Source organism: Athene cunicularia (assembly GCF_003259725.1).
Source record: "Athene cunicularia isolate RWA chromosome 13 unlocalized genomic scaffold, athCun1 chr13_part1, whole genome shotgun sequence".
Lineage (NCBI taxonomy): Eukaryota > Metazoa > Chordata > Aves > Strigiformes > Strigidae > Athene > Athene cunicularia.
In genome coordinates, this window is record NW_020799117.1 from 10,939,436 (window position 1) to 10,948,974 (window position 9,539).

At 42.8% G+C, this 9,539-nt stretch overlaps 1 protein-coding gene across 1 annotated transcript; it reads left to right on the plus strand.

The window, feature by feature from the left end:
- Window position 1: 1 nt before the first annotated feature.
- BOD1 (biorientation of chromosomes in cell division 1) lies at window positions 2-5,718 on the plus strand (the record flags this gene model as incomplete). The annotated part of the gene is made up of 4 exons (XM_026858535.1): window positions 2-175; window positions 1,522-1,646; window positions 3,449-3,649; window positions 4,845-5,718. Coding segments are annotated over 3 exons (498 nt in total), but the record flags the coding sequence as incomplete, so codon positions are not given.
- Between the last annotated feature and the right edge of the window lie 3,821 nt (window positions 5,719-9,539).

Below are 9,539 nucleotides of genomic sequence, written 5' to 3' on the forward strand. Positions count from 1 at the left end.
GGGCGGCGGAGGGGGCTCGGGTGGCGCGGCCTCCGGCTCGGGGCCTGGCGCCACCGACCCGGCCTCGCTGCCGCCCGGCGACGCGCAGCTCATCGCCATCATCGTGGAGCAGCTCAAGAGCCGCGGCCTTTTCGACGGCTTCCGGCGGGACTGCCTGGCCGACGTGGACACCAAGGTAGCGCCGCCGAACCGGGCGGGCCGGCTCCCGGGCAGCCCCTGGGGATCTCCGGCGAGGCGGCCGGTGTCTCCTCCCCAGGCCGGAGCTGCGGGCACCGTCCCTAGAACCTGGCTACTGCTGCCCGGAAGGGCACCCGCATCCCCTCCCTTCTCCCCGCGGCGTCCCGCACTCGGCACTGGGGGAAGGCCGGCCAGGACGGCGTGCAGCAGGTGCAGAGCTGCTCTCTTGATCGGAGGGTTTCATGCCCCCGCTGCGACCAGCGGCTGCTCTGGAGGTGATCCTGGCTTGAAGCGATAGTGACATCCCAGAGGAGAAACGGGCCACAGAACAGGCTCAGACTTCCTTTTTCTAGCCTAGGCCCTATTGAGAAAACTGTCTCCCATAAGAACGCTGCTCCTCTTGAGCATAATACCCACACTTCCAAAACAAAACATTTAGCCTTTCTTTCTTGAGTAAACGTACTCAGACTATTGTTTGAAACTAATTTCTTCCTCAGCCACAATATGAGCTCCTGAGCAGTGTTAAAGTTGGGTTGTGCCCAACGGCCCTGGCAAAATTAACACTGTTTTTTTGCATTCCTAAACTTTTATGCTTTCAGCAAGAGTCCTGTTTGGGACCTGCAGTCGTCATTTTAGGCCCCCCCTGCAGGTATCACAAAACCAATTCCCGAAGCTGTTGGGTCATCTGCACAGAGCAGCCGTCTGTCAGGATTAGATATATATGCTTCCCAGGACAGAGACTGCACCTCTGTTACCAACCCTTTCATTCATCATCCAATATACATATCAAATTCTGAAATGTAAGTGTTGCCAGCCTCTTGTCCTTTCCTTGCGCAGTACCAGGATCTGGATGGTCCTATGTATTTATATGGGTTTCTTATTTCAATTTCTGTTCACTAGAAATAAGTTTCCACTGATAAAACCTGCATAATTCTTACTTTCTGGGTTAGTGTCACAGAAGCAAGTAATTAAGTTCTTTGCAGTAACAATATTACTCAGCTGGTTTCCTAGAAATTCTGTGATCAAGGATTTCCAGACAACAAGAATGCTACTTAAACAACTCCTGTCTGCACAAGGCAGTTTGCATTTCACTAAGTAATACTACAAAATGACAACAATTTTAAAACCCAGGTATCCAGCTATTTGAATAATTATAAAAGAACGCACACTGACTGTTCTTTACCAGTTGTGTTCTTAGGTAAAACAAGCTTACCTTTGTTCAGAAAGTGAAAGGATATCACAGTACTGTACTTGACAGAAGATGGACGATGAAGGACTTTGTCAGGGGATTGTTTTGAGGTTTTTTTAGCTGTTTAACTGGAATTTTTAATTATTTTTTTTTAGCCAGCCTATCAAAATTTGAGACAGAAAGTAGACAACTTTGTATCAACCCACCTTGACAAACAGGAATGGAACCCAGCAATGAACAAAAACCAGTTACGAAATGGGCTAAGGCAGAGCGTGATTCAGTAAGTAAGCAACATTCTATAAAATATATTTATCGAGTAGCATTACCATTATAACTGTCTTACCACCTAAGTCAAAGTTTGCAGAATTTTTTCCACAACACTTTCTGTTGTATTCTCCTGAGTTTTACTAAATAGTTAATGCAGTCTTAAAAGTCTCATCAAAATGCTTACGTTACTGCTTTCCATGAGATTTGTATTTTCCCTGAGTTGAGCAGCATGGTAAAGTACTCATATTTGCTATTTAGCCAAGTTATTGCTGCAAATAGCCAACACTGTGCCTGCTAGCAAAACTATACCTGATGTACTGAGCTGAATGATGTTGATTTTTATCTTCAGAAAGAAGCGCCTCTATTACTTAAAGAAAAAATCCTGAAGATGCCAAAGCTTGTTTAAGTAGACTCCAGCCACTAGCAGGCAGTAATCACACCAGACTAGCCCAATTTCGTGCAGCAGAGGGTAGCTTCTGTATAGCTATTTAAGATACTGCATTTCCAGCATGACAGAAAAGCCAGCTTAAACTGTGCTGCTTAGAGATTTAGGTTTAGTATCTCTTGCTGCTAACTCACTGCAATCTGAAGTATGAGACTTAGCTTGTTTGACTGAAAGTCATAGATAACAACTTTATAGTAGAAGTTGTGGGGAGAGGGGCAGTAGGAAACTTGATGATGGCATTTATGCTTATAAGAAATGCTATTAGAATGTCTCACACACAGAAGAAACTGTATTTCAGAGCCCTTGATAGAACCTGTAAATTATTAGTATGTAACATTAGTTTAATCTGTAGAGAAGGGGCTGTCCACTGTAAGTACAGAATTTCCTGTCCTTACTTGGAGTCCTTGAGACATGTTTGTCACTTAATGCTGCTTCTTATTCTATGTTACTCTACCACTAGAATGAAGCGGACAATTGAAAAATGTTATATCAGAGATCCTGTAACGAGAAGAATGTGAAGTACTCCCTTTGAGTAGGCGTGCAGTATTAGGGAGTTTGAAGAGTCCCTGTCACTCCTGTAGTTGCCAGACGGAGCACTGGAGGCTGTCCAGATGTATATGTCCCCTGTTGCATGCACATATATGTGTGCTGGAGGTGACGGGATGTGCCATGACCCCGCACCCACTCGCTCACAGCTGCCTTAGTCTTGTGGCTCCTTTTCCACATGCCAGGCAGCGTCTCCATTTCCTCTCCCCCGCTCCCTTGCAGACATGACTTAAGCCTACTAGACAGCCTGTGCCCCACAATCCAAGAGTCTGACACAGCCCCTGAAGTAATAAGTCACTTCAATTACTAGTGTTCAGTTCCAGAAACTTTGCTGTGTGCTGCATGTGCTTGTTTTTATAATTAATACCCATCTGTCTAGACTAACAGTTACAAGCAGTGAGTGACACTCGCTGCTTATTAGGGGGCAGGCCTCTTCTCCCGCCAGTCAGCCAAAAAAAAGACTGCTCTCACCTGCCCTCCTTCTCAGAATAGCTTGTAATCCTTGTTTGTGCCAAAATGTGTTTGTTTGCTTTCATTTTGACCTCATTTCCACATGAGCCCTATTAAAGTGGCTCTTGTCCAACATGTCATTTAAGTACCTGGGAGACCAGATGTCAGTTGTTAATTCTGTAGGGAGAAGTGAAGAGAGGGTGAGGGGAAATAGGTGATTGAAACAACTCCCTGTTAGGGATCTACTGAGTGGGCTGCAGTTCTCCCCGTGTTAATGCTAATTGCAGTTGACATGAGGGCTCTGGAGAATTACTGGAGGAGATTGGGGAGAAGTTTTTCAGAGGAGCTGAATAACTCCCTTGTCTTTGTTCAAGGTCAGGAATGCTGGAAGCTGGAGTGGACAGAATTATTTCTCAGGTGGTGGATCCAAAACTAAACCACATCTTCAGGCCCCAGATAGAGAGGGCAATTCATGAATTTTTGGCTGCACAAAAGAAAGAGGAAAGTGTGCCAGCTCCTCCTCCAGAGCCTGAGAATAAGGATCCTCCTGCTCCATCCCAGGATGCCTCCTAAAGGTCTTGTATCTCTGCACTTACTACTTACGTTTTCCATGTACTTCATCTCTGTAGTTTGTATAATGCAAGATAAAGAAGATACTGTATTCTTCCTGGCTTGACAGGGAGAACACTTTGATCATCAGCATGTTGTCAGTGTCACAGTCATCTGAGCTGCTTCCACTTAAGGGCTAAAAATATATTAGGACTGAAGACATAGGTATGATGTAAAACAGCTATCAAGGAACACTGTGGACTCTGCCAGTGCTGGTTTTGGATCAGGCCAAAAGGCCTTTTATTCCGGTAAAAGCATATCCAGCAGTGATTGACATGGAATCGTCTAGATAGCTTTCAGAACAATATCAAACAGATTAAAAATATATATCCTTTACTGAAATACGGCTGAAAGTAGAGTGGTGACAAGTTATTGTGCTTATTGGAAGTTTTAGATAGCTCTTCTTCGGAACATGCACTGGAGTGTTGAATGTTAGTGACTGAAATATTCACTGCTGGAGTAAGCGTAATGTCTCTGGGAGTGAATAACTCTTCATTCCAAATTGACTGGTTTAAATAGAGCAACCTATATCTTTCCAGCTGAAAGGACTGAGGGTGCCTTTGTTGAAAACAAGTTCATTCTGGCTTTTGTGATTAAAATAACTCAGGGGGCCTCAGGGGGCTATAATTGCTACTCTGTCTTAACACAAATGACTATGCACCCATCTCTGCTAAGGCCCTGTATCTTAACGCTGATTTGAATATTGAGGCCTGTGTGACATTACTGAGGAACCACTATCTTGATGGAAAATTTCAATCTGCAGCTTTGCTGGGGAACTTAAAACCTTACTGCATGAAAGGAAGTTAATTGTGAATTGTTCTATCTGCTAGGGCTTTCTGAAAGCAGAAATTTTCCTTATAATCTACAGCTGATTTATTAAGAAGGAATAAGTACCCTACAATAGCTGTTCTTATGCCTGGGATGATTAGAAGAATTAGCATGATTTTTAACTTAAAAGTTAAAGTGCCTATAGTATCATTGTGAGTTTAGTTATCTGTGACTTGCAGCCTTAATGCCTTGCATTTGTCTAGTTCAAGTAGTTTAAAGTCCATTATAACCTGCAGCTAAGTGCAGCTGTTAATTAATGTATTCTAATCTATTGTCTATTCAGTGAATTTACTTGTGAAGGTACCATCCTCTAAACTCTCTCTTTTTTTGCAGTGAGTTCCTGATACTAAGCAGCTGCAGTTGCAAAATACGTGTCCTGTTAGATTGGCAATGGATTACTTGTTCCATTTGGTGCAGGACTGCTGTCTGCCAAAGATGATTAACCTTTTATCAGACCTGTGGGAAGGCACTGAAATCAGTGAAATTCAGATGCACCCAGAGTTCTGCGTGTGGAGGGACAGCCAAAGTGGGAAGATATTTTTGCTATTAACTGCAATACAGGGAGCAGCATGTATTCTTGTTAGTTATGCCTTCAGGCAAGGGGGTAGGAAGAAAAAGGGAGTTGGCTCTTGTCTGGAGAGAGCAGGGAAATGGTTTGGGATGACACTAGTTTTGGGAACAGGAAGAAAAGAATGATATTTTGGGGAGTGGGGTAGTCACTTGGAGACCAAGTAAGAGCTGTCAGATTTTCTTTGATATAAGCTGGATGAGAAGAATCATCATACAGCTGCATAACAGCATTGAGTGGTAGGTGCCAAGTCAGGTGTAACTCACTGCACTGCCTGCTTTAGGAATGACATTTCCTGTTTAAAACTAAGAAGAACACTTCAGGATCAATTAGGTAATTTCTGTTGCATCGCAGGAACATGTTTACAAGTTGGCTATGACTATAGCTGATTTACTTCTTATTTGCCAGGTAACTCTGGAAAGCAGAGGGTACCAGAGTAGATGATCAGTTTGCAACTTGTCTCTTTCAACTTGAAAGACTTCTTTCCCGTGAAATTTCTCAGGTGCCTAGTGGAAACTGTCCTATGCTTTCAGCTTGAATGCATGCAGTGTCCTCTGGATGACAGTCAAGTAGAGAATGTGATCAAATATTCTGCCAGCAAATGTCCATACCTTTTGCAATAAAAGACTTTCAAAAAAGCATCTCTGACTCCTACCTTTTTTAGAATTTAAGGAAAAACTACTTTAAAGAAATCCAGGAGTCTTGATGGCTGGAACCCTGATGGGAGTATGACATTACACAGTTCATAGATTAATCCAGGTTTGAAAACATGGGATTGTTAGTAGAAGTTATCATGAAATAAAATGGATATTAGCATTCCTGTCCATGAAAGGTCTCTCAAAAAATCCAAAGTATCAAACTGAACTGACCTTTTCTCACATCATTTATGAGCTATAAATCCTGAGTAAGTTCAGGCTGATGCTAGTGATGGCAAAGGCATGTTCAACCCTGTGAAAACAATGCAATTCTGGCAATAGGCTAGATCTACTCCATTTTTTTTTCTTTCAGACAGCAGTCTTAAGAAGCTAATAACTACCTGTGTCATTGAATATCACTTAATGTTTGAAGCCTTGCTATTTATGGGCTACATACCTCAACTATAGCCTTACCCATAGACCTTGTACGTGAACAGCTGCAATTCCAGCTATACTCTGCTCCCTTTTCAAACCAGCCAATTTGTAGGGAAGATTGATGCTGTAGTTTAATCTTGTAGCTAACTTATTTTGCTTAATACCTCCTCTCAACGCCGTTCTGTGCAGAAATAGAGATGACAGAACACCTGGTATTTTAAACCCTTCACAAGAGAGCTCTGTGAAGCTTGTAAGCTTGCACTCTGCACAGTGCTGTATAGTCCTGCTGATACATGATTCTGCTGTCAATATTTTTATGCCATTTAAGAGTGTTTATCTCAGAATGGGAACTTATAAATGCCTGTACTTTAGTGATAACTATATTGGCTGCAACCTTCCTGATACAGTGTGAAAAATCTGTATTTTGGGATAATCTGTTTGTGTGGCCTGACTCTCACCATCATATAGTTTGTGTTTCTGCTATAAAACAAGACAAGGTATATGTGAGGAAAGAGCTCTCCTGCATGTTGATTTGGTGGTTAAAGACTGCTCTCCAAATCAGTAGTAGGTATTTTCCCCTAGAGCCTTAAGGGCAGCTCTTGGCAGGAAAAGATCTGTCTTTTACCTCCTGGTAGGGTGTCTCGACCACTTTTTTGAAACTGAGCCATTTATGGAGGGAAAAAAAAAGTTCAATAGTCTAGAAAGAGAGCAAGTGAAAAAATTCTAACAGTGTTTAGACAAATTCTGGATTACAGCAGTAGTAGTTAGGGAGCAGGGACATCAGTTTTAAAAAGCAGTAAGTAGAGCTGGATTTATTGCAGTGAAGAGGGAATCTAAATCTATGCTTCCTACCTCTGACAAGTGCTTTAACATACGAGTAAAGGAGAATAGATTCAGGCACCATAGGTTTTTCAATTGTTCTCTCTGAATGTGGTGCCGTGTTAAACTCTGAACACTAACGCTGTGCCACAGCTGTGTGTGTGTAGGGCTGTCCCTTTAGTTCTCAGCCAATGCACAGTGCATGACTGCCACAACTATGGGAACTTTCAGATCAGAACTGAGGTACCTAATGAGATTAGGCAGCCAATGCACATTTGGGATCATAGTCTTTTAATGTTTGTGCTCTAAAGTCCTTTCTTGGGATCAGAGATGGAAGTAACAAGCTTTGGAAGCATAGCTTACATCTAATGGGACAGTGAGAAAAGCCAGCAAGTCCTTCTCATGGATGGTAGTTAGTGCCCTTTGAGTATATACATTTGACCCTCTCAACTGATAGAAACAGGATTCCAGGCTTAATGACTCAAAGATGATCTAGAAATCTTCACAGCAGAACAAAAGAACAAGTTTGTACCTACTGTAGAAGTGAAATTGTTCCCTTGTGTAGTAGGATGTTGGACTAAAGTTAGTATATTAAGTTTACATCACTATGCCGGCTATGTTAAATACAGCCTATAGGGTCTGGTGAGGCAGACAGGTCTAAGATACTCGGAATAATTCAAGAAGCAATTGGATGCCTTCGTGGAGCTGAAGGGGCAGGGCTGTATTTAAGGAGAATAAGCCTCAGTGGATCAAATGGGCCCTCTCTTTGATCTCAGAGTCCTTCTCACATTCAGGCTGACTGGTCCTGTTTCCTGGACAGTCATTAAGCACCTTGGATTTTCTTTCTCAGATGAATACATTCATGCTTTTAATAAATTTCAAGAGATTGTAGTATTTCTTCATCTGATGTACTAATAATGTGAAGGAGCTTTGAAGATATTCTGCCTCCTTGGCTTTACCTGTCCTGACCCTGGGCATTTGCTTCTGCCCAGTCACAAGAGACCAGCTGCAGTTTAAAGAAAACACTCAGGGAGTTTGAGTTGCACTACTGGAAAACCAGCCTTGATAACTCCATGGCTGCTCTGCCCTATGGAAATGCCAGAATCCAAAGCCTGCAGGAGCCAGCCTGGCTCAGTAGGCAGGTACTAGATTAGGAACTATGAGGTACAAGTTCTCTGCAGCATCCTGTTAGCCCAGTCATGTCTGTGACTAGTTGTTTTACCCGTAAAGTTAAGCTAACTCTACCTTCCTACCCAAGTCCTGGAGTGGGGAGGGAGTCGGGTGCTATATTTAGACACAATACAATGGAAACACAGAATGAAAAGAATGCACACATCCGTATACATACATATGGCAAGTTATGATACAAGATTACATTATAGCTGAAGTCCCAGAGAATCATCTTGAAACTCGCACCTTGCTGGCCAGACTAGGGGTTTTAATTGTGCCATTTAGTGTTGGATCATGACTCCAGAATTAGAAGCACATGGATTGAACTATGAACCAATGAACCCAATTTCACAAGCCCTACGAAGGAGATAAAACCACCCAAAATCCCAGACTTATCTAGTAGGATTGCACTGCCGTGCATCAGTCAATCAACCTGCCACTTATCAGTCACAGCCAAGTGGCATATAAGGCAGTGCCTGAAATTGTAGCCATTGCTTGACTATAAAATAAATTATCACACATCCCATATGATTACAGTAAAGCAAAAGACCACTGTGATCTTAAGGTGGAGGAAAGAAGGACGAGCAGGGTGCCACCGATGATAGCCACCCGAAAAGCCATGGGCAGAATGTTGGCACGCTCCCCTCCACCACTGCCTCAGCTGCTGCTCTTTCCAGGGCCACCTTTGGGGTTGACAGATCACTCCGGTCACTTAAGCCAGACAAGCCAGAGCACAAGGAAGAGGGTTGTATTAATTAGCTTTCTCCAGCCGACCCTTCTGGCAAAAGCAGGCTTGAGAAATTAGTAGAGACACTGACTGTGTATGGCCCCTTTGTGTAGCTTTTCTGCAGAGCTGGGTGTCCTGGTGGGTTTATAACCCTACATATCCAAGTCCCAGCAAACCAGAAAATTCCCCATGTCCTGCGTTCCTTCTAGATAATCCAAAACTCCACTGGATACATAATTCTTAAAATTTTCACAGACATTAAACTCTATAATGCTCTTTAGTCAAAGACAAATATAATCAGGTTCTCTTGAGTGAACAAACTGAATTTTACAGTCTTACTGGGTAAAACAGAGAAGGGGAGGGTCCCTTAGTTATTCTCGGAGTCTTCGTGTTGTGCAGACATCTCAGTGCAAGCGTTACTTGCAGCACTGCAGAACTTTTCGTACTTTCCCACCATCTATTTTCTCTTTTTCATGTTGAAACCTGAGCTGCAGCCTTACAACAGTTCTGATGGTTTTTTCCTTTGACTGTCTCAGTTGCTGTCATGTTAGAAAAACTGAGAGCAGAATTCCATTGCCTTCCCCCCATTATTCCTTAAAAATGTACATCTGACACATACCACCAAACACACAAAGTGATCTAGGTGGAATCACGGATGTTATTTTTATGAACAT